This window comes from Apiospora kogelbergensis (genome assembly GCF_038363985.1).
Source record: "Apiospora kogelbergensis strain CBS 113332 chromosome Unknown utg000008l_segment0_segment0, whole genome shotgun sequence".
NCBI classification, from domain to species: Eukaryota; Fungi; Ascomycota; class Sordariomycetes; order Amphisphaeriales; family Apiosporaceae; genus Apiospora; species Apiospora kogelbergensis.
Genome location: NW_027117425.1, coordinates 223,784 through 247,628, shown reverse-complemented (window position 1 = coordinate 247,628; position 23,845 = coordinate 223,784). Strand labels below are relative to the sequence as shown.

Genomic DNA, 23,845 nt, shown 5'->3' with positions numbered 1-23,845 from the left:
ATTGATTGAGTCAAAGAGGCCTCCAAAAACCAAGCAACAGGATTTGGGCAAACGGCAATTGTAGGCGAAATCCAGGTATGGCGCAATAAAACGATGGAATGAAGTTGTTGACGGGAGGAATTGGAGAAGCAGCCCGTTGGACGCGGGCTACGTCGCACACCCGTAAGCTTCGTCATCCCTGTTGCCCACGCTGCAGCCCTGTCCAATGACGATTGCAGTATGTGTTCGTCTGCGTATGCATGTGTCATGGAATATAACAAGAGGCATACGTACAGAAAGACACGAAACTTCGGGATAATGTCAGGCGAAGACAGCATCGGTTATTTAGATGATTTAGGAGGAGAATGCATTATGTAGAGAGGACTAACTGCAACATAAGATCCCTATATTGCCATTCCCTTGAGACTGCGACCGTGACAAGATCGCCCATCCCCATACAGGTCTTCAATTCTTCAGCATTGTTCCAACCTTGCATTACGTCCACTTTGTCAACCAGCTTATCCTCTAAGTAGCACCTATCTCTCATCATCAAAATGGAGCTGTCTGGCTGTCTTAACGCATACGAGTCTTTGGACATCACTCCGGTGATTGGGAAAGAGTTCCCAAAGGCCAACCTTGTCGACTGGATGAATGATCCCAAGGCCAATGACCTGCTGAGAGACCTTGCAATCACGAGTAAGCTGTCTATGATAAATCCATACCATGCAGTTGGCTGTGACTAACACGCCCGCCACTACCCCACAGTCTCCCAACGAGGCGTAGTGGTCTTTCGTGCCCAGGATAACCTCACGAACGACCTTCAGAAGCAGCTCATCCTCCGTCTCGGAGAGCTCTCGGGAAGGCCTGAGACTTCTGGCCTCCACATCCACCCCATCTTCAACTCGGAGAGAAAGGATGGTGGGAGCGATAACGAGATTAGCACCATCAGCTCCGAAGACCGCAAGGCCTTCTATGCCTCCGAGGTCCAGAGAAAGAAGAAACAGTCGCACAACAACTGGCACAGTGACCTTGCCTTTGAAAAGGTACCTGCCGACTACTCCAGCCTTCGACTGACTGACCTGCCTGCCACCGGAGGAGACACCCTCTTTGCCTCGGGATACGATGTAAGAACCAAGCATTCTACGCCCATCAATCCCCATTCTACTCCATGGAAGCTTACCTAGATGCGCTGTCTGGTTTCGTCAGATCTACGATCGTATCTCAGAACCCATGCAAAAGTTTCTCGAGACTTTGACCGCCACCCATGCCAGCCCCGTAAGTATTCCTGCCGCAACACGAAACTGCCGCTGACCATCTAGCCACAGAGCTTGGAGAAGATTGCAGCCGACGGTGGCTTCGCCGTTTACTCGGAGAAGAGAGGATCCCCGAGAACGTCGGGGCCAGCCTGAGGGCGCAGCACCCCGTGATCCGCACCAATCCCGTGACGGGGTGGAAGTCGGTGTTTGCCATTGGCCAGCACACGGAGCGCATCGACGGGGTGGCAGACGAGGAGAGCACCATGCTACTCGACTGGTTCCTGCGCATCCTTCTCCAGAACCACGACCTGCAGGCCCGACTCCGCTGGCTACACCCGAATGATATTGGTAAGTGGTTTCTACACCCTTGCAGAATGCGGTTCTAGGCTGATATTCTTGACGCGTAAGCAATCTGGGACAACCGCAGCACGTTCCACTGCGCCACCTGGGACTACGATCATCTGCCAGGAAAGCGCTTCGGGAACAGGGCGGTGGGCGTAGGCGAGAGACCGTACCTTGACCCGGCCTCTACCTCTCGCCAAGCCGCGTTGTATGGGAGTGTTTAGGAGCGTTCCTACTAGTCTGGAAAGCATGGACCAGGCCGCGAATGCCATAGTGCTGTTGGTATATGAAACTGATGCTTGGGAGGTGGGAGGCGTTGGATGTATGCGTACGGATCGAAAACAGGGACACTCGTTTAACTAGCTCTTTTTGTCGTGAACCAATGAAACAAAGTCTTCCACACATGTTTTCCAACTATTGCCTGAACCTCCTGGTTTGGCGAGATGAGGAAGAAACGAACCTGGTCTGCTCCAACCCCGGACCCGCAACTTGCCATGCAATGAAACGCAAGCAGACAGCGGCTGGCGGCCCGGCCCCTGAAGTAGTATTGATGACTGCAGTCTGCAGAGAACCCCAAGAAGGCAAAGGTGCATCTTCTTTACCTAATGCCAATCCCATCCAAGCCTTCCCCAGGGTATTGTCAGCCACCGGGTTCGGTTCCGGGCCCCACAGGAAGTCTTGGCGTTGTGCGACATGGGTTGATCGCTTAGTCCGCTGCCATCAACGGTTTGCTATCCGAAATCCACCTTCCAGAAGAGTAACTTGCAAGTTCTTCCACGATGCTATAGGCCCCTCGGTTAATGCTGCAGAAAGCTCTGACCATAGAGCATATGCCGCGCGGTCACGAGGAGCGTATTCATAGCTGGTCGCAGGTATCTTGTACGGCCCATGGCCCCGAATATCTTCATGCCCCTCCGAGACCCTGCTCATTCGTCATCTCAACCAACATACGCCGGCCCTCGCTTGACACCTGCCACAGTACACACTGCAGGCTTCGTATATACTATAGAACAGGAGGATCTCTTTGACGAAACATGCATAAACCTGTATTCCCCGACCATTGATTCGCACGCATAATAATTGAAAAAAATACGCCGATATAGTCCTAGGACTACGTTTTGACGCTCACAGCCGGCGAAGTGACGATTTCATAGCCAAGCCGGGGTGTATCACCGATCTGTAGGTCAGGGTATGGAACTAGGAAGACGCGTAACCTCTAGAGCACGCAAAAACTCGTATTGAACCCGGAAATAACAGCAATGCCGCGGCTAGCTGGGGATACGGAGGTGGCGGAGATGTATAGACAGGTCGGCGTCAAGTATATACAGATGCCCGTTGAGGACTTCTGCAGCCCTAGGCACCGCGAGATGACATCGCACATCCTATGAGCTCACCCACCTCCGTCACGTTCTCGCAAGGTCACAAGGATGTTCTCTATCCAGCCGCATACAGTGTAGTCATGGCGTTCGTCGTCGTCTCTTACTACTGGACGAAAGGCAACAACACTGCTCGGCGCTCGCTTCCGGCCGTCTCGGACTCTCGGAGTCGCGTACGCAATGGTGCCCAAAATGAGCTGTCGCCATTTTTACATAGTATTGCCAGCGTAGATGTTTTCTAGTGTGTATTCACGTTATATATGTATGCACGGTGTATGTGAGGGTGCATTGCAATTTATCACGCAATATCACATACCCAATGCCTGTGAATGATGTGATTCCCTCGGTGTAATATTGTAACGAGGGAACTAGGAAGCAGACAGGCTAAAAAGGATAGACAAGTGGTGTTGCAGATACTCATATGATCCTACTGCAGTGTGCCTTGTTTTGCAACGTATCAGATGAGGGTGTCAAGCAGAAGGCTTCAAGCAGAAGGCTCTATATCTTCTCGTACCCAGTTCGGAGGAGTGACCGTGACTCAAGACTTGACGGCTAATACGAATGAGAATACCTGGAAGGTATTTGCTCTTGTCCGTCTTTGCATTTAAGTAGCCTTCTATCACTCTGTAAAAGTTGTCATTCACGAGTTGAGCGATAATTACAACACTCGCCACGCACAAAACTCTTCCCATAGCGTCCTTGTCGTCCTCCATCCTAACCCGTAAAGCAGTTACTCACAACCATGACGCAAGCCCAGAGCACCTCCCCCGGTGAGATTTCTTCTGATCGGGGTTGGTCCCCATGCGAAGAGGACCTACATACCTCATCTGAAAGCTTTGCAGGCAGAAGGTCGGGCTACCCTAGTCGCTGCTCTCGATGTCCAGGAGAATGAGCAGTCCATCACCGAGTACATGCAAGAGACCAACCCAGATGTGGAGTTGGCTTTTGTCCCCTTCTTCACCACCGACATGCCGACCTACGTCGCACAGAAGCTTACCCTAATGGCCGCCCGATTGGAGGTGTCATTCGTCATTGTTGCCACGGAGCCGCTAGCCCACACCCCTTACGGACTATGGGCCCTCTCTGCCGGATTGAATGTCATCATGGACAAGCCCATTTCCACGCGCCGGGACGCCTGCATCAATCTCCAAGAGGCCTACGGCATAGTTGACGACTTTAACGTCCTGTGGGGTGCGTACCGAGAGTTGCAACGGGTCAAGAAGACGTGTTTCCTCGTCAACAGCCACAGACGCTACCACCCGGGCTTCCAGTTCGCCCTGCAGAAGATCGTCGAGATCCAACAGAAGACGGGATGTCCCGTCACCAACATCAACACGACGCACTGCGACGGCCAGTGGCGGATGCCGACCGAAATCGTCGACCAGCGGTACCACACGTACAACATGGGCTACGGCAAGGTCTCGCACAGCGGCTACCACTTCATCGACACGGCGTGGCAGTACATCAAGGCCGGCCTGAGCGAGGGCAAGCGGCCCGACCGCGTCGAGGTGGTCAGCAGCTTCGTGCGGCCCAACGGGTTCCTGATGCAGCTGACGACGCCCGACTACGAGCGGCTGTTCGGGCGCGAGGCGTACGGCCGCGCGTGCCGGTACACGGACGCGGAGCTGCGGCAGCTCTACGCCGCCTTCGGCGAGGTCGACGCCTCGGTCCAGCTCACGTTCGTGCGCGAGGGCGAGGCCGTCGCGCTCGCGCAGCTCAACCTGCAGCACAACGGCTTCTCGCGCCGCCACTGGCTGCTGCCGCCGGCGGACCTGTACAAGGGCAACGGCCGCGTCAAGCACGAGCTGCACGAGGTCAAGAGCGGGCCGTTCCAGACCCTCGCCGTCGCGTCCAAGCAGGCCAACGACAAGCACGACCGCGCCCGGCTGCAGGAGCGCAAGGAGGGCGCGGCTGGGCAGCGACAACCACTTCGAGATCCAGGTGTTTCGCAACTGCGACATGCTGGCCGGCGACGAGGAGCCGCTGCGGACGTACTCGGTGCAGGACATCGACCGTGAGTGCCGGAGCCAGACCCCGGGGCTCTTGTCGGAGAACGTCAAGCGCGGGATCCTGGAGGACGCCATTGGCTTCGCCCAGGGCGAGAGGGATATCGGGGACCTACAGTCAAATCTGGCCGACCACAGTATCCCTGCAAGCGTGATGAGTGCGACGTATATCTCTCACATCCGGAGAAAAGCCGGACTGAGTCCGGTCGTGACGGTCGAAATGCATTATGGGCAGGGTAAGTCTTTTGAGAGGATTTGGTCTTCCCACTTGACTACAGAGTATTTACTAATCTTACTATACTTAAAAGATGCGGTGATCGGAGCTATAGCTACGGTAGACCCAGCATGGGAGAAGCTTAGGGCGATGAAGATGGCAGCTGCTGAAGAGGCGAACATCACGGCCGTATCGGCGTTACGAAACGGTGATTGCCCGCCTATGTACAGGAATGGAAATGAAGACGCCAGGATCGATGTCGTGTGATAGTCTTCTATAGAAAGACTCATATCAATGTTACTGTTTGTATGCCTCCTCACTCGTCGCACAAGCTACAGCCTTTTTATATAAGTTGCTTTGGTCCCCGTCGCTGCAAGGCTGGTGTTTGAGTCAACATTGGAGATCTTTGGCATGACCACGGATCAGCTCTTGCTAGGCTCTCCGCATTGTGGAGAAAAAAGCAATTCTTTATCCGTCTGTGGAAACCATGGGGAAACCTGGACGAAGATCGGGTCTGCCTTACCTGCATTTCGTCGGCTGACGTGGGCTGTGAACGGGCTGACTTGCCGGCTATTGGCCGGTTTCCCGTACTGTTGCCCAGCTGCTGTCTGTTGCTTAACCGTGATTAGTTCTCCGTCGCGAGGCAACCAACGCGTAATTATTATGGGATGAGTATGACGTTTCAATGTCTGAAGCGATCTTGGCGAGATCTTGGCGGAATCCGTCCAATCCCCTGGCCTTCGGAGGGACCTGAGGGGCGTCAAAAAGCATGTTGTTCCGGTGACTACCTTTGCAAGAGCCCAGCCGGATTCAATGACAACGGCCTGATTTCTTCATAGTACTGTTACCTACAATCACAGGAGCAACATCCAAAGCCCGTCTCGAAGTTATCCTCTCCAGCTTCAACAATGAAAGCACATATTTTCGCTGGCGCGTTGGCCCTCTGGGTCCCCACCATTCTTGCTGCTTGGGATCCGAGCAAGAGAGATTGCTCTGAACAATACCTCTGTCTTACCTCGTTCAAATGGTGCGACCCTCAGGGCACAAAACATCCCTGCTTCTACCCCGAGGGGACTTATCCCGCCCAGGCCCGTCCGGGCGGGTCGATCCAAGGACTCGTGATGGAAAATTTCAACCACACAATCTCCTGGAAGGTCCAGCCCAACAACAGGGATAAGCCGGTTACAGTAAACTGGTGGTTAGGTAAGGATTTGAAATGGGAAGTTAGTAAGTTAGACCCAAACAAACAAAGAATCGCGACTTCAACCCAGCCTCACAACGCTTCTCCTATCGACACCTCTGGCTAACGCATGGCGAACCAACCACAGACACGACGGAGTCGCAGATTATTTTCAACCCCGCAAGAATCATCCGCGAGCTGATTCCCGAACTGGGGCGCGCGACCATCGGGGACAGCGGGAGCGGCGGCGGCGACGGCGGCAACGTCAGCCACGCCAAGGCGATACGGTACGTGTACGCCAGCATGAGCAACGTGATCAGCCTCCGGCAGCCCGGCGCCGGAAACCGGAAGCCCAGCGAGGACCCCACGGGCAACCTCAACACCGCGAGGGCCTCGACGGACCAGTTCGTCGTGGGCTCGTCCTGGGTGGAGAAATTCCTCGACGCGCAGTACCAACGCGGCCACATCGACGAGCGCAAGACGTGGGGGATAGGCGTCGGCGTGGGGCTGGGGGTGCCCGTTTTGATGGCGGCCGCGTGGATCGCGGTGAGGTGGTGGCGTGGTTACAGGAAACATGCTGCTGCTTCTGCCCCCTCCAAAGCCTGATATGAGTGCTACTGGGATGGGTTTTTTGTAGTATATGTCGGGTCTACTATGGATTTTACCGTTAGGTATTCGCTAAAGAGACATTCATTAATTGCCAATCCATTTGAGATTCATATAAAACTCTTACTATAATGGGGCATACTGAACCTGATGTGGCAATAATCCAGCACTGGGTAGCACAACAGCAGTGGAAAGCCCCTCCGAGCAAAAGTACATGATGTTCCGTGAGAGTTCCGGTTCCAAAGACTCCGCCACCGGTGTAAACCAGGCCATCTGATGAATTCTCTCCGCGGAGGATATCGCTCATACCTACAAAGCCCCGCACAACAGGGGATTTGTGGCACCGTCATCGTCCTTTAGCCTTCGAGAATGGATTCTTCTAGTAAGCACTAAGCCCTGCAACGAACCAATCGCACCCTTTCCAAGCGACGTTCGGCACTTGTTCGCCAAGTCCAGCTAGGTTATTCCGGGTAAAGTGGCATATCACCGACATGACCCAAACACTACGTTGATGTTGATCGTTTCTACCACTAACATAACTTGCTATCGCTCCCTTCGGTCCACCTCAAAGCTCCTGAATAAAGACAGAAACACAAATCCGCCCCCCTCTGTACACCCAATATGACGGAGGCCAAGAAGACCTGGTTGATCACGGGCTGCTCGAGCGGTTTTGGTGAGCTGTTCGTCCGCAAGCTTCGAGCGTCAGGCCAGAACGTCATTGCCACCGGGCGCAATGCCGAAGTAAAACTGGCTCACCTGAAAGACACTGGCGCCGTGATTCTGGACTTGGATGTCACTTCCCAGCGGAAAGCATCAGATCCACGTTGTCGGAGGCTTGGGACCTCTACCCCGGAGGAATCGACGTCTTGGTCAACAACGCCGGGTACATCGTGACAGGGCTTTTCGAAGAACTCCAGTATGCTATGTCCAGTGTTCCTCTTCCTCTCTTCCGTGCTCACGGCCTTCAAGACAACAGGAGATTGAAGACGTCTTCAAGACCAACTTCCACGGTCCTCTGAACATCACCAGAGCCTTGCTCCCGAAGCTGCGCGAGAAGGGCACCGGGACACTGCTCTACATCAGCTCCCAGGCAGGTTGGCATGCGGACGCTACTGCGACTGGCTACTGCGCCACCAAGCATGCATTGGAAGGTATTACCTTTTCAAACCTCCATATATACAGCGCAGCTGATGATGATGTTTACTTCTTTGCGAAATATGCTGACTTCACGTACTAGCCGCTGTCGAATGTCTGAGCCTGGAGCTGGCCACCTTCGCGCCAGGGATCAAAGTCCTCCTCGTGGAACCTGGGTACTTCCGGACAAAGGCTTTTAGCAACATCAACTACGTACCAACACGCAATCCGGATTTTGCGGAATACAATTCTGGCGTGCGAGCGGCCTTGGAAAGCCAGCTGGGAAAAGAGCCCGGTGATCCTGACAAGGCAGTCAGCATCATGATCGACCTGGTCAACGGTACTGGGATCGCGGAGGGGAAGGACGTACCGCTAAGGATTCCGCTTGGGAGTGATGGATGGAGCAGAATCAAGTTCAAGTGCGAGAAAATGCTTGAAACTTGTCAGAGTTAGGAAGAAGTTGCCAAGAGCACTGACTACACCTAGAAAATGTTTCAATCTGCTATTTAAGACATATCATGTTCATGTTGTTACGGAGGGCCTAATGAAACTTGAGAGAGAAACTTCACCACATCAATTTTTGCACGAGAAGGTGTTTTTAGCAATGAGGTGTGAATGTGTATTTCATAACCCTCAAGAAGCTCATCCATAGCCCTAGCCCTAGCAACGACGTTGCCAATGAAAGTTCATCCCTAGAGAGTGAACTTTCAGACTTTGGGAGAAGTGAAATTGGATGTTCCAGCCTAACATCTCAGCTCCGATCCAAGCAATCCTGACCTGAACTCCAGTTGATCCATTTGATCCATATCCATAACTCCTGTAGAAGCGCCAAACTCCCCAGCGCGTGAGCGCAATCATGTCTTATTTAGGTGTCCACGACATCCATCCTGTTGGGTTTTTTTCTAGTCGAAGCACTCAAGGATTGCGTCAAGCAGCGAGCCAACCTCAGATCCTGAGGCTGCACCCATAGCCATGGCTTCCATTGACCCGCCGAACACATCGGACTCGCGCTGTTTCTCCTTCTGTTGTTTGAGTGAGAGTCAGCAGGTGGTTCCAAATCAAGTGTAGCAATGTGGTTTCTGGGTCTCTTACCTTCAGCACCTTCTGGGTCTCGTCGCAAAGCTTGATGAGTTCATCGATCTCTCGAATGAGCTCCTCCTTGTTGGAGTCCCGCGGAAGCTTGGGCACCTTAGGCACCTCCATCGGTGGTTGTTTGACGAACCCCATGGTGGCCTGGTGAAATGGTCAGCAAATGGATCCGAGCAGGACTGGCAGCGTGGTGCTTGATGACGTGGGAGATGTGGAAATGAAGGGCAGCTTACCTTGTGGACCTTCTTCCGCGTCTCTTTGACCTTCTTCTGGTTTTCCTTGACCTGTAACGACAGGCTCTTGAACTCCTTCTCCAACTCGTGGATTGTCATGCTCAGCGTGTTCTTCTTGGACTCCATGGTGATGAATGTGAGATTGTTTGGCGTACAGAAGATTGGCACGCGATGAGGTGAAGCTCAGTTGGATGATGAGCTGAGTTGGGTGATGAGCCGAGGTGGATGGTGAGGCTCAGTTGGATGATGAAGTTGTGTGTGGAGTTCAACTAGATGACTGAAGGGTTTGATGTGATGATGATGGATGGCTTTTATGGGATGAAGGAAGGTTTTGGTGTGATGAAGGAAGGTTGGCAAGATGTGAGAATGTCTTGCGTGATGGTTTTTTTGTGAAGATGGAAAAGTTTCCATGGAAGAATGGAGGGGGAGGGGAGGGTATTTATATTAGAAAGGGCATGCCAGATCAGCCAGTTACTGATTCGTTTGCGGTGCCTGTAACCACTGATCCAAGAATAATTATTAATTCAGGGAGTCCGGATCGGTTGGTTACTGAGCAACTGATTTATTTTCAGTGCTTGTAACTACTGATCCGAACATAATTACTGATCTAGGGGCTCCGGATCGGTGAGTTACTGGGCAACTGACCCTTTTCCGGTGCCTAAAGTTACTGATCCGGAAAGAATTAATGACCTGGGGGCTCCGGATCGGTGAGTTACTGAGCAACTGATCCGCTTTTGGTTCTTAAAATCACTGATCTGGGAATAATTACTGACCTGAGAACCGCAGCTGATCCGCTTTCGGTACCTACAGCCACTGATCTGAGAATAATCACTGATCTGGAAATAATTACTGATCTAGATTCGGCATCAGGGCATGCAACTGAGGTAGAGGCACCCGTAATAAAAAAAACACAGGTCACGACTCTCACACGGGGATCACCTCAAGGCTGATTTCGATAGAGTCTGGTAACCCACCAAGGTACATCTCAATGGCAACTTCATTACTCGCCGGACGGCATGGAAATGGTCTGCTTTGGCAGCTATTTAGATCAAAATGATGTGTAGGATAATATCTTGACATGCGGGCAATCGGCCGTGGCTTCCTTGGAAATCCGGAATTGGAACTTGTAGGTTAAGGAACGTTTCCCTCAGCTTTATATTTTATATGTGTACACGTTATGAATGAACTCAGATACATTCTTGGTATCACTACCTAATATAGAACCAGAGGCTGCTGCAAATATTACGTGGAATCCTCAAATACAATAACTCTCCAAGCTCAAGGTAGACAAGGCCCGTGGTAAAAGACGGCTTCGGGAGACATACACGGAGGCATGATCATGAAGAAGGAGATACAGAAAATGACGTAATGCTCAAACTGAATATGATTTGATAGCTGCTTAAAGTCTTATAGTAACATTCTACATTACTATCGAGCATTACTACAGTAAATCCTCAAAAAGGACACGCAGAATACTTCTTCTTCTTCAATAACATGCGCTGCCAGGGCGAGGAGAAAAGAAATTCGTGTACCATTAGGTTGCTGGGTCTTCCAGTAGCGGGCAAGAATTTGAAATCATGCTCTGTAAGAATCTTCACGAACACCATCTTCACAATGAGACTAGCGAAGAATCGGCCAGGGCAAGCCGACTTCCCATATCCGAAGTTCAGCGTAATGGGCGTTGGGGATGAGAAAAGATATTCTTTTCCAGAGTTCTTGTCCTGGTTGGTGAGCGTTGGTTTCGACATGCGGTAACTTCGCAACCCATCGAAGATTTCCGGATTGGGTGTGACTTCGGGGTCGTTCTCGATGGCTTGTATCGGCAGACAGACGTATGCGCCCTTGGGGACTCTTGTTCCGTCTTGAAACGTGTAGGCTTCGGTGAAGAAGCGCTTCAAGCCAAGCGTGGTAGGTGGTGACATACGCTGTGATTCTCGGAGCACGCTGTCAAGCTTGTGTAATGCGTCGTAAGACGCCACATCCCAGCCTTTTGAATCACCTGCCACACTCGAGATCTCTTGCCGCAGTTCCTCCACGAGCCCATCATTAGAGGCGGTGATGTCGTATAGCACATTTACCATCCTGAGGAGCGTAGTGTGTACAGATGCAAGGGCGAGAAGGACTTCGATGTGGGCCAACACATGGGGATCACGGTCCCGTCCCTTCACCGAGTCGATCATCCAGTGTAGGACATTTGTGTCTTCCTCGGTCGATTTCGGTGCCCAAGTCCCTTTGTCATTCTGGCTGATCAGCTCCCTGATCCTTGGCACCAGAAGTTGTTTGGCAAGCCGGATATAGTAGTTACACTTCCAGTATGCTGGAATCAAAGGGCATACGATATAGTGGAGGAACGGAGGGAACATCCGAAGGAAGACGATTGTTCGGAACACTGCAATGCATCTCAGTATACTGACCAGCTCGAACGCATCAAGCGAAGGGGAAGATGAAACATACAGTTCTCTGTGTAGTTGAAAGATATGTCAAGCCACGTGGGGTCCTTGCAGAACGCAGGGCCGACAATGGCACGCGCAGAGAGACGTGCTGCAATCTTGCCGATGCATTGGTAGGGCTGGAACTCACACCAGTCTTCACTGGTCGGTAGTTCCTCATCGAAGGCGGCAGCAAGCTCTTCCTGCAGCCCAGGCGTGATCAAGCCCAAGCGTGGCGTCAGCTTGCGCTGAACAATAGTGTGATGAAGTCTGCTCTCAAGAATAAGATCTAGACCCGTATAGGCACCGAGAAGGTCATGCTCCAAAGCTTTATATGGGCTTGCGATTGTCGATGGTATTGTGGAGAGCTCCTCCAGGAGGGTATGGGGTAATATAATCATATTACCTGTGCTTCGAATTAACTGAAAGGCCTCGTGTTTGAACTAGGAGAAAAGACAAGTGTTAGCTTGCCGGCATCTTTACCACCCAGCCATGGGAATACAACCTTCTCGTATCCCTGCTGTATGAGGCTCGTGGCGTTGAAGGCAAAGGCCAGGTTCGAGATGAACCGTGGCGCGAACGCAAACGGCTTGCCAACCACAGGAAAGACACATCTGGCCTCAGAGAGCCTTCGGCTCATCGCAGTGCCAGTGGTATAGCCTACCAAGAGCAGTATTGGCAAAACCCAATACAAGGACATAATAGGCGTTGACTCCATCATTATCGGACAGATACTACAGCTCAGCAATTGGTTTCTCTCTTCTTTTCTCTGTTCAAATTGGTGTCTTCTCAGCAATGCAGGATCACGGGCTCCGAATTGAATTGGAAGCAGCGAACCATATCAGCCGAGAAAAAAAGAGACATTGTTCGATGAGTACCTACTCCTCCCCAAAGCAAACCATGTGCGTATCCTTTTTAGACACACAGTATTATGGTAAGCGAACTGGATGCCAACACCCGCAGCAAGGGTGAGGTTGGACGAGGCGACCAATGTAACCCCACGCATGTCAATTTCCACACCAAGGAGGTGGCATTAGAGATGTCATCCCGTGCATCATGCGGTTGGTTTTGGGTTGTACAACTGTCAGATCTTCCCCCAACCGTGATGACTCATTTGAGGATGCTCTACGGGGGTGGCTTCACAGGCAATTGATTTGCCCAGGATCTCCCAAGGTACCCTCGTGTTTTGTTCATATCAATTTCGACTGTTCCCCACCCCCTCCCTATGTCAGGCTGAGCGGCAAGTTGTCGACAGATTTTGCGCTGATTGTCTCTCGCATTGGCATGGGCATATTTGCCTCGGGGATTGGGGGCCAAATTAGCCCTTGGATCTTTCCCCTGCATTTCGATGCCCTCGCCATCTTTCATGTACTTAATATCTTCTTCGCAGCTCTCTGGTGACTTTCACCTCTCCGACATCAACCGCTGCCTCAGATCTCTATAAAATATTCGGCACACCACATTTGCGACTATGTCTTCTACGGCAACCGATCCCAAGCCGGCCCACGGTGAAGCGGAGATGGTTCCCGGGAATGTACCCCGAAACTCATCTGAAAATACCAAAGACCCCCATGAGCCCCAAGAAGAGTCAATTGACCCAGAGAATGAGGTCAAAGGGGTAAAGCTCCTCATCATACATCTATCAATCTGTCTTTGCACCTTTCTCGTAGGCCTGGTAAGTGATCCGCCTATTGCCAGGCCCCGCCTCTTAACTAAGGCCTATGTAGGACTTCAGTCTGATCGCAACTGCGATCCCAGTGATAACCTCCGAGTTCAACTCCGTCCAAGACATAGGATGGTACGGCGCCGCCTTCCAGCTCGCCCTGTAAGTCACAATGCGAGGCCTACTCAGTGTGAGAGCAAGAGACTGACTATCCTTCGTCCCAGATGCTCTACGCAGCCGCTGGCTGGTAAAACCTATATCCTATGGAGCAAGAAGTACTGCTATCTTCTGTGGCTAGGGGTCTTCGAAGTGGGGAGTCTAGTGTGTGCGTTAGCGCCCACGTCAACAGCGCTCATTGTTGGTAGAGCCGTTGCTGGGCTCGGTGCCTCTGGCGTCTTTGCAGGTGGGTTTGCCCTTCTCACGACCATAATACCTCTCCACAAGAGAGCCATCTACACCGGAACCATGAGTTCTGTTTTCTCCATCGCCAACATCGTCGGACCCCCGATGGGCGGCGCATTCACGCAAAACATTACCTGGCGGTGGTGTTTCTATGTCAACCTTCCCATCGGAGGCTTCGCCGCGGTCTTGTTCTTCCTTCTGGTCCATATAAAGGCAGCCGATACCGAGAGGGTCCCCCCTGATGAACAAACTCAAGGGCCTTGATGGGCTTGGTTTCTCTCTTTTCGCGGGTTCCATGATCATGTTTCTCCTGGCCCTTCAATGGGGCGGAGTTACATATCCCTGGAAATCGTCGATCGTCATCGGTCTTTTCGTTGGCTTTGGGGTGACCTTGATGCTTTTCATTCCATGGCAGATGTATATGAAGGACGACGCCTTGATCCCGCCCAGACTGTTCACCACTCACAGAAACGTGGCCCTCATCTGCGCAGGCTCCTTCTTCATCAATGGGCCTTTCCAGCTTGTCATATACTGGCTACCTGTATGGTTTCAAGCGGTTATGGCAGCGACCCCGGTCAACAGTGGCACGTATTATCTACCAACAGTTATATCTGATGTCCTTGCATCCTTCATAGGGTCAGGGCTCGTGATGCAGCTTGGGTGGTGGAACCCTTTCTTGATGCTGTCTGAAGCTTTTGTATGCATTGGCGGTGGTCTTCTCAGCACACTGTATCCAGGCATAACAAGTGGCCATTGGATAGGCTATCAGATCTTTGGTGGCATTGGCTACGCCCTCTCAACCAACCTTGTGAGTTGGACAATCTCTATTGTCCAAAATATTGCAGGCTAATGAGTACCCCAGGCCCACCTTGGCATGCAGGCTTCCCTCCCCAAAGAACTGGTTCCTATCGGCGCCTCAAACCTTCTGATGTTCATTTCAACTAGCTGTTCCGTCTTCCTTGCTGTCGGACAAACCCTTTTCCAACAGCGCCTGATCATCAACCTGTCGACTGTTGTTGATGCAGATGTCGTTACGAAGGTGATATCCGCCGGAGCAACCAACTACAGATCTGCCGTCGAACCTTCTGCGTTGCCTTCTGTAATCGAACAGTACAGCAAATCTATCACACAAGTATTCGTAAGCAGATCCTTGCACTCGACACTCTGCCCTCAAGCTAACTGTGACAAAGTATATTCCAGCGGCAGCTCCATCGATTGCATTCTTCTTAGTGTCCGGATGCGCCTGGATCTCCATAAAGAAGAAGAAAACACCTACTGTTAAGACTGATAACAGGGAGGGCAGTGAGAAAACTAGTGTCTAGCAGCTTACTAGCCTGACAGTCGCGGTGTGGTGGGCGGCTGTGTCTCATCAAAAGAGGAGGGGTAGAATGTCGATGTATCGGTTCAATGGGCTAGCGCAGCATATTGAAGCAATTCAATGTTTGGTTCTACAGTTCTCTTTCAAGTATCCTTATTTTAATAACAGTCTTTCTCTTCAAGAACCCACCTAATACGCAATGCCTCATATGCCTCTCCCCTCTCAAGTTGCAGACTGTTGAATGATCATCTTTGATTGATTTTAGAATCGGATGACTTAGTCATGCTGAGACCTGTTAGCACAGCTTATACAGCGGCATGATGTGCTGGAAACAATTCTATACTACTGGCACCTGAAAGCAGCAACGTAAACCCACGAGCCAGCCAGACACGAAGCTGCTTTTTTGACATACTGAAAATCACTTGCTGGGCGAAGATTAAATGGGGGATCGAAGGCAGGGCATTGAAGCTTCGCCAAGAAATTTCATTGGAGGAAATATGGCCTAGGTGGGATGTCAACATGATCGACCGGATGGACTACCCCGTTCCCGTGCTCTGGGCGAGGTGCAACCATCTTTCGGGACGTTTAAGGGGACTCACTCAACCCGCGTTGTACTTTTTTTTTACCGACTCGCCATATACTTCCTTCAACCCAGGTAGTCTGCGTCATCCCTTACAGCCTGCGTCAAATGAAGTCTGACACAATATTGATGCACCAAATGCAAATCCAAGCAAATAATACTACACATCAACGATTTCCATGCACCCTGGTACGTAAAAGATGAGGCAAGGGAGACCTGGGTGAAGTTAATGCTGCCCATCCCATTACTACCCCGCAGGATATGCCAATGAATGCGCTCCCAATGAATGCGCAGTGTCACCTGAGACCTTTGGAGCATATGCAGGACTCTGCGCTGAGTTGCTATGCCACATCTTACGCGAGTGCTTACTAAGCCTTCCAACGCATTACTCGGTTTTGATAGGCTGGTTCGTGTGTCTGATAAGAAATACGCGACACGGTAGTAGAATGGGAATAAACTGTGCCGATCGGCACTTACCTGCCTTTGGATCGTCTGCAACCACTTGCAAACCGATTGGTGATTTCCCTGTATTGAGTACAAGTTACTTCCAAAGCCTGTAGTCTCGACGCCGGAGACCTCTGAAGAAGACCTCTGAAGATGCTATGTTGGCCCTCGCCTACGTGTGCATCGGTATCTGTTCGTCCCCTGCCCTCTCCCTTACTACCTCAATCGCAGTAGTGACGTTAATCTCCATGTCTCTCCGGTACGGAGCTTCAATGTCGGTTGATGACTGCGGGCTACTCCTACTCCCTGCCACAGCAACATAGTTCTGATTCGCCCCGCCTGGCCAACTAACACTAGGGTCAAGCTCATATGTAGAATCAGATCTTGTTTGTCGTGCGCCCTCAACTTTGCTGCTGCCGCGACGCCAAGACATCGCAGCAGATGCTTTCCTTCTAGACAGACGTGAAAACGATCGCACGCTGTTGATAATAGAGTCGAGTATTTGAAACCGTCCCATCAAGGTTCCGTAAGAAGGCAAGCATCCCGAGATGATGGTAAGATGGGGCTCGAGGATGAGGAAAACGACCTGTAAAGTTTGTGTATCTGGATGAGTTAGTATTTCCATGCGACTATTATCTTCTCAAAAGACTCACAAACAGCTGGATCCCCCGTCACCACCTGTCGAAGCGTAACGTGAAGAAGGATCACGCGAACTATTGCTGCAACGCAGCAGCTAGGCTTGTTAGTGTCATCAGCGAAGCGATGTGTGTTGTGGAGTGCAACCTACAACGCCCCTAGCCAGAATATGAAGCTTATAATAAGTCTTCTTTGCAAAGACATATGTAGCTTCGCGACAATAGGTATGGGGAATAGGAGGACCACAACATCAAGCGCAATGCTCGTAGCCACCTGCGCTTCTCCAACCGTTGTCGGATTATATCGGTATCGTCCGTTTGATGTCCAATTATAGCTTATTGGATCAGCCAGAAGCAGAAACAACTGTTACATAGTAAGCCTGAGAATAAATTCTAGTTGGTCAGATACTTACCAAGAGGAACAGTATCCCACAGCCAGTGATGACACCAATCGCAATCCAGACGGCAATCCTGAACTTGGGAGTTGGAAATAGCCTCTTGAAAAATAGGAGGATAGCAATCTTAACCACTGTTAATGACACCTGTAGTGCGACGGACGAGAAAAATATACACTAAATGCGCAACAGATGATCAGCATGTGAGTTGCAAGCATCGGAATTGCATTATAACTCATCTCACCTCTCGAGAGTATCGTGTTCCTGTCTCGACATCCACCTTATAATGATCAACGCCACCCAGTGCGCCAAACGTCCAAATAAGAACGCTCAGGGGCATGCTACAAACCTGAGCGAGTAGCGTAAGCATCCAATACACTGGAACAGATGCTTGAAGCATCTATCTTACCCATGATGCCACGATCCACCAGTCGTCGGCAAGTAGAGGGGCTCGCATGATCCTACGTGCCCTGAAGCGTAGACCTATTGCAGCGAGGGAGACGAGAGGAACAACGACTGCAACGATAACCAATTCCGAAGTTATCAACGAAGGATGTGGCTCGGACAGGGGCGCCATGTTGGTCGACATCTTGCTATGAGAGTGTTTCAAAATACATGAGGGCTAGCGAATTCTCCAAAGATGATGATGGAGACACTGGCACGGCGGGCATTAGGTGATATATTACTGTTGTGTATTTAGGATTGTCTGCGTATTTGGTCATCATCGAACAAGGCTCGCCAGGAAATTGGTTAATACCTTGGAACTACTAGACGCCAAAGAAAGACTGCTTGTATCAGAAGCAGAGTATCTAGACTATCCGCACAGGGGAGTTAGTGTTGAAACATAAAGTCGGTAACAAATCAAACTGTCCATGAAACCGCCGAGAAGCTCAGTAAGCTTGCAGAAGCTTCTGAAATAAGAAATGAGATGGCTCTGAGTGATAATAAAATATGATATGCTCCAAGAACACCAGGATTACGACTCCATGGGATTGGCCTTGTATTCACATCAAAATCGACGGATACTACACTATGGGGGAGTACGAAAAGTGAGCGACGTTTGATTCATCCAGTCTAAACAAAACCAAGGTCGAGCAACTCACCTGGTGAGTAAATGCCTTTCTTGCGCATTGCGACCACCTATCTCTTGATCTCTGGGCTCTTCTACCGAACGCAGATTACTCTTTTCGGCGTTGTTATAAGCAAGTGACAACAAATTGTGCTACCACCGCCTGCAAGAAGGGTTGCAGTAAGAGGCTCACACAATGATGTTGGTTGTTATACTGACTGTTCTGATAGGATCCGCTCTTATGGTAGGGTTTAGTCATGAGTGTTGCAGTCACACAAGGATGCCTTAGGACCCAAGGACTTCGCATCGTCGAAATTGCAATCCAATTCAACGGTGCTTGAGGTTTATACAGCATGAGGTGTAGTGCTCCGACATGGCACATGTTGGTCGCGTAAGGCAATGCTGGCCGATAGTACTTCCACACAAGCAAAAGTGACATCGGGGGAGGCTGTAAGGTAGTATTCCGTGGAAATATGCCTTGCAATTATGAAACCACAAGTGGGTGCGCACCATCTCGCTGTTTGTGGCCAAACGCTTGTCATCTGCAACAGATGAACCGCCAGCATGACACCTCGCGGGGTGGGTGTATATCACACTTCGAGATGGGAGGGCGGCCTCTTTGTCATCTTCAATGCTACTCTCGGTGGGCGGTTATGCACGTTGCGGATGCGTCCGTTGGAGACGGTTGAATGTAAATGGCCGGTTAGTTGTTACACGCGGTCCCAATATAATTTCCGAATTGGCATTATGACATGCACCACATACAGTACACACCATCTTGTCCATCTCCGAGGTTCTGGCACCCAGCCTGGTGAATTTCCACTGCAGAATGCTCAATTGACGCGATACCAACATTATGCAGGCTGGTTACAGCCAGCCTTATCTCCCCCTCCCACTCACCAACGGATCAACAACATCATTAGAGGGCATTGCAGGCCCTAGAGTAATATTGCCACTGAAATGCCATCGAGTGATCACCAAATCTGGAAGGTGAACATGGGGGTGTGTCGCCTGGGTCGGGTACACGCGAGCAGCTCCGGGGTACTGTTTGTCCAGGCAATGGTGGGTGCGCAGCTTTGTTCCATCTGGTATTGATTACGAAGAGCAAAGAACTGCAAAAGCCGTAGATTTTTCTCGGTGGACCTAGGGATAGCCGATCCGCATTACTGCTGACGTCCTCTTGCTGGAATTTGGCATTCGAAGGTGTACGGTTAAGCATTACTTGCGTTGTCTCAGTAGCATAATGTCAGATCCTCTCCTGGCTGAGTCCCCAGAGCATGATTTAGCATCACTTGGATAAGCACTGTACGCTGCAATTTAGTTGAAAAGTGATCTTGCCTACATCAGCGTCAATTAACGAAAAAAAGAACCACATCTTTTGGGCAGTCTTCCATGATAGCCATGGATGTCTCATTATCTATTCGCTCCAACGACATGCTCTCGGACATTGCCTCCAGATGCTCAGTGGGGTCGGGGTTCGGTAGCATGTCTCCGTCTATCTATGACACGGCATGGATATCTATGATTCGAAAGCCAGATGGGAAATACCTATTTCCAGATTCGTTCAAATTTCTTCTAGATCATCAACTCCCTTCCGGGGCTTGGATCTCGTATGCCTCCCCCATCGATGGCATACTCAACACCGCGGCAGCGCTTCTGGCGCTACGACAACGCATTTCAGACGAACTGTACGAGGGTGGCTTGACCGAGATAAGCGACAGGGCGGAAGTAGCGCTGACTGCCCTGCTGGAAGCCTGGGATGTCTCGAGCTGTGACCAAGTTGGGTTTGAGGTGCTTGTGATAAGGCATTTGACCATGCTTCAAGATCAACAAGTCACCATTACCTTTCCCCAATATGACAAGCTGCAGAAGCTTTACGATGCCAAAATGTCACATGCAACTGTCTCTCGCATATACAAGACACGTTCAACATTTCTCCACTCACTGGAGGGTCTCTCAGGGCTTATTGACTTTGACCGACTGAGATGCTGGCTCGAGGAAGACGGGTCGATGATGGGGTCGCCTTCGTCAACCGCGGCATATTTAATGTACTCTTCAGTCTGGGATGAACGAGCGGTGGCCTACTTGGAGAGAGTTGTCGCAAACGCCTCCGGCAACGGGGATGGAAGTGTGCCATGTGCTTGGCCAACATCAATCTTCGAAGTAGCCTGGGTGAGTTTTTCGATATCCAACACCCAATCGTTGCTTGGATGCTTCATCTGCTAACATTGCCCGTTGAGGACCCAGGCCGTCACTGCCCTGATGGAATCTGGTGCGTCAGTTAGTGATCAAGCATCCTGTTCAATTGCCCAATTTCTCGATGATGCTTTGGCATCCAATACGGGCATTGTAGGCTTCTGTAAGCTCTTGTTCTTATGACTTTCGGGAACCAACGTCACTGACTTTTATTAGCCCCCTCATTTCTCCCTGATGCCGACGACACTGCCAAAGTAATACTTGCATTGCATTATCTTGGTGGAAATCCCAAGGTTGAGCCTCTAATTAGGGCATTCGAAGCCCCTGGGCATTTCGTGACGTACAATGGAGAGCGGAACCCGAGCTTCAGTGCTAACGCCAACGTCCTCTCATGCCTTTGTGCTGCTCACGGCGCCGTTACACATACCAAGGAAATTGCGAAAGCTGCAGAGTTCCTCTGCACCAAGTTCGAGACCGACGACATTAACGAGAAGTGGGTACGTTGACTGCCCGCCAAACAGCATAGACTTTGAAAGAACGATGTTGACGATGCATTGCAGCATATACATGACCTATACTCAACAATGCTCCTGTCCCAATCTTTTGTTCACATGTTCAGCTTGGAACAAGGCGTCATTCGGGAGATGGACCGTCGTTCCCCTGCTCTGCTTCAGCGTATTCGGGTCATATCATTGCATGTTCTCATGCGAACAATGCATCTACAACTCCAAGACGGCTCGTGGGATGGGCTTTGCGAGGTCACAGCTTATGCCATTCTTACCTTGGCCTCCATCCTTCGCTTGCCATGGATGCAGGTGATAAGCCAAGAGGCAATAACCCGCAACATTCAACGGGGAAAATCCTTCCTTGAATCCAACGCACACTTGTGGAGCCAAGGAAGCTACCTTTGGGTAGAGAAGGTCATTTATTCCTCTCCAACCATCTCTGAAGCATACTGCATGGCTGCATTCCAAGTCCCAATCAGCCGTCCCCTCATGTCGAATACTGATCCTTCACCCACCTACATTGAGGCCGACATAAGAAAGGCAGGCCAGCTTGTGTGGCCACTTCCACTACTCTCCCAACTTGATCGAAGCAGAAGGGATATGACAGAACTCCAAGCTACCTTTGCTATGAGACAGCTTCACCGTCAACGGTTTGATATAATGCCCCGCCCGGCCACTGCCAAGGACAAGTATTTGGCAATAATTCCACTAACGTGGACGGCATGCAACGTTCTACACGGCTGCTCCTTGAGCTTGTACCAGCTCCAGGAGATGATGATACTGTCCCTACTGCAATACCAGGTGGATGAGTTCATGGAGACAACTGTTGAAAGTCTCGACGGGGAGCTCTCAGCTGTACGATTGCTTATACACAAACTGTGTGGAAACTACCTGAATGACAAACGTGGTATCCGCGAGCCGGTGCCTAATGGACTGAGTCTAGAGGGACTCGACGACAAGGATCGATTTCGACTTCACCACATCCAAACCGTTCTGGGGTCGTACACAAGCCATATTATGCGGCATTCGGCTACCCTCACTACCCCAGCTTCTGTACAGGAACGATTGTGCTTTGAGCTGGAAAAGTTTCTTCTGGCGCATGTCAGACAGTCTGAAGACAACAGACGCCAATTGAAGTGCCTGGAATTAGGCCTTAATGGCAAGACCGAACTTGAAAAGACTACTCCTGAAGCCAATGGGCTTCACAAAAGCTTACCAAGACGCACATTCTACGACTGGGTTCGAACCACCTCTGCAGATCACACTTCATGTCCTCTCAGCTTCGTGTTCTTCAATTGCCTCATCATGGTGCGGCCTCATATGAACGCCTTCTCGAGCCCTAGAACGGCATACGCGGTTGAAGACGTTTTCCGTCACTTGGCCAGCTTGTGCCGGATTCAGAACGACTATGGATCCATTACGCGGGACAGAATCGAAGGCAATCTGAACTCAATGGACTTTCCCGAGTTCTACCAAGGCCCCAGCCCAAACAGTCGGCCAACCGAAGAAGGTGACTTGGCTCCGGGACAAAGCGTCAAGGACGATTTGCTATGGATCGCCGACTACGAACGGTGGGGACTCGACGCATCCATGGCGAGACTGGAGAAGGAGATGAACAACGATAAACTCACTGATTATCTCAGATTGTTTATCCATGTCACTGATTTGTATGGCATGATCTACCTTCAGAAGGATGTCAGCTCATGGAAAGTACAGAAATAGATCGTAGGTTCTGAACATATTCTTCCATATATGCTATTGATACGACGATGTAAGTGCCTGAAAGCCTGAGGCTCGATGTCACCAGATGTCCTCATTACGCAGTCGGGAGCGTGCATGTATACATACTAGTTGGTGATACAGTGACTGAATGATTGTTTACATCTGGATCATCTGACTGCTTCAATATGCGACAATCGCGATACGGTGTTGTTAGTTCCACTTCAAACGTAGCAATTCCCGGCCTAGCCAATTCTGTTGTCATGCATCGCAGGACCCTTTCGTTTCCGTGGTCTAAAGGTGGTGCAAAGCTACGTGGTTCGCTGTCTGCGGGATTCCTAGACTGTCAGCATCACCCTCACCGGGGTACCTCAGACGAAAAGGGCTATTGAGTGATGTCTCATCCCAAACTGACATCAGATGGGAGGCAGGGAAAGGCCAATGGTTCCATCATGTCGGCATTCTCAAGACCGAAGGTGCCCCAAATGGTACCCTACTAGTAATATTCTTTGCATGGTTGCCTATGAGTTGCTGCCACACAGTGCACCCCTTACATACATTGAGGTTACGTCGTCCACACCCCGAACGGTACCGACATAATGGATGTCGCACAACAGACTTGGTGTCAATGTAACGTCGTATGGGTGTACTGCCTCTTGCCACAAACGCACGACCAAACAGCGTGGCATCCAGCGGTGCCGGTAAATCACTCCCTTGCCTATCCCACCGTGCAATGGCCCCCAATTGGAGATGTCCAGAACAAGTTTGAAGGACAAAAATAAGTACATGCATGGCTAGGCTTGTTTCTTACTGCGTTTCAAAAACAGTTGCATTGCACTACGTAGCGTACCAAATAAGGTCTTGTTCTTCGTACGCCGTCAGATTCGCCGACAGAAGATAGGGGGAAGCGTCAGTAGACACTGGAGGTGTTGAAGTCCAGTCAGGCCTCGTGGTGAGCAGCCTGCAGCCCCTTCCCTGCCTCTATCGAACCACTACACCGCGTGTGACCCATCTCCTTTCCCATTCTCTCTGTCCTAACTATGCGGCCAAATTGCCAGTACATTGAAACCCATT

The 23,845-nt window shown here is 50.8% G+C and overlaps 9 protein-coding genes across 9 annotated transcripts; 6 read left to right on the top strand and 3 right to left on the bottom strand.

Annotated features, from left to right (window-relative positions):
- Positions 1-533: 533 nt before the first annotated feature.
- PG998_012006 (uncharacterized protein) lies at positions 534-1,801 on the top strand (the record flags this gene model as incomplete). The annotated part of the gene is made up of 5 exons (XM_066878822.1): positions 534-675; positions 745-1,103; positions 1,186-1,258; positions 1,305-1,583; positions 1,644-1,801. The coding sequence occupies 5 exons, from the start codon at positions 534-536 to the stop codon at positions 1,799-1,801; spliced, it is 1,011 nt and encodes a 336-aa protein (XP_066725206.1).
- Positions 1,802-3,695: 1,894 nt separating this feature from the next.
- PG998_012005 (Cytochrome P450 monooxygenase) lies at positions 3,696-5,440 on the top strand (the record flags this gene model as incomplete). Its single annotated transcript, XM_066878821.1, has 4 exons — positions 3,696-3,744; positions 3,800-4,944; positions 4,985-5,195; positions 5,268-5,440. 4 exons carry the CDS (start codon positions 3,696-3,698, stop codon positions 5,438-5,440), a joined length of 1,578 nt encoding a protein of 525 aa, XP_066725205.1.
- Positions 5,441-6,081: 641 nt separating this feature from the next.
- On the top strand, positions 6,082-6,959 carry PG998_012004 (uncharacterized protein; the record flags this gene model as incomplete). The annotated part of the gene is made up of 2 exons (XM_066878820.1): positions 6,082-6,400; positions 6,502-6,959. The coding sequence occupies 2 exons, from the start codon at positions 6,082-6,084 to the stop codon at positions 6,957-6,959; spliced, it is 777 nt and encodes a 258-aa protein (XP_066725204.1).
- Positions 6,960-7,580: 621 nt separating this feature from the next.
- PG998_012003 (ketoreductase) lies at positions 7,581-8,546 on the top strand (the record flags this gene model as incomplete). Its single annotated transcript, XM_066878819.1, has 4 exons — positions 7,581-7,660; positions 7,723-7,875; positions 7,929-8,110; positions 8,197-8,546. The coding sequence occupies 4 exons, from the start codon at positions 7,581-7,583 to the stop codon at positions 8,544-8,546; spliced, it is 765 nt and encodes a 254-aa protein (XP_066725203.1).
- Positions 8,547-8,995: 449 nt separating this feature from the next.
- PG998_012002 (uncharacterized protein) lies at positions 8,996-9,541 on the bottom strand (the record flags this gene model as incomplete). Its single annotated transcript, XM_066878818.1, has 3 exons — positions 8,996-9,115; positions 9,186-9,326; positions 9,416-9,541. 3 exons carry the CDS (start codon positions 9,539-9,541, stop codon positions 8,996-8,998), a joined length of 387 nt encoding a protein of 128 aa, XP_066725202.1.
- Positions 9,542-10,869: 1,328 nt separating this feature from the next.
- Positions 10,870-12,562, bottom strand: PG998_012001 (cytochrome P450; the record flags this gene model as incomplete). Its single annotated transcript, XM_066878817.1, has 3 exons — positions 10,870-11,804; positions 11,870-12,287; positions 12,347-12,562. 3 exons carry the CDS (start codon positions 12,560-12,562, stop codon positions 10,870-10,872), a joined length of 1,569 nt encoding a protein of 522 aa, XP_066725201.1.
- A 753-nt stretch (positions 12,563-13,315) lies between these two features.
- Positions 13,316-15,231, top strand: PG998_012000 (MFS general substrate transporter; the record flags this gene model as incomplete). Its single annotated transcript, XM_066878816.1, has 6 exons — positions 13,316-13,519; positions 13,572-13,669; positions 13,732-14,110; positions 14,166-14,717; positions 14,772-15,047; positions 15,100-15,231. 6 exons carry the CDS (start codon positions 13,316-13,318, stop codon positions 15,229-15,231), a joined length of 1,641 nt encoding a protein of 546 aa, XP_066725200.1.
- Positions 15,232-16,423: 1,192 nt separating this feature from the next.
- PG998_011999 (uncharacterized protein) lies at positions 16,424-17,858 on the bottom strand (the record flags this gene model as incomplete). The annotated part of the gene is made up of 6 exons (XM_066878815.1): positions 16,424-16,854; positions 16,905-16,984; positions 17,039-17,250; positions 17,300-17,458; positions 17,526-17,630; positions 17,691-17,858. 6 exons carry the CDS (start codon positions 17,856-17,858, stop codon positions 16,424-16,426), a joined length of 1,155 nt encoding a protein of 384 aa, XP_066725199.1.
- A 1,893-nt stretch (positions 17,859-19,751) lies between these two features.
- On the top strand, positions 19,752-22,774 carry PG998_011998 (Ent-kaurene synthase; the record flags this gene model as incomplete). Its single annotated transcript, XM_066878814.1, has 4 exons — positions 19,752-20,522; positions 20,598-20,709; positions 20,763-21,043; positions 21,107-22,774. 4 exons carry the CDS (start codon positions 19,752-19,754, stop codon positions 22,772-22,774), a joined length of 2,832 nt encoding a protein of 943 aa, XP_066725198.1.
- Between the last annotated feature and the right edge of the window lie 1,071 nt (positions 22,775-23,845).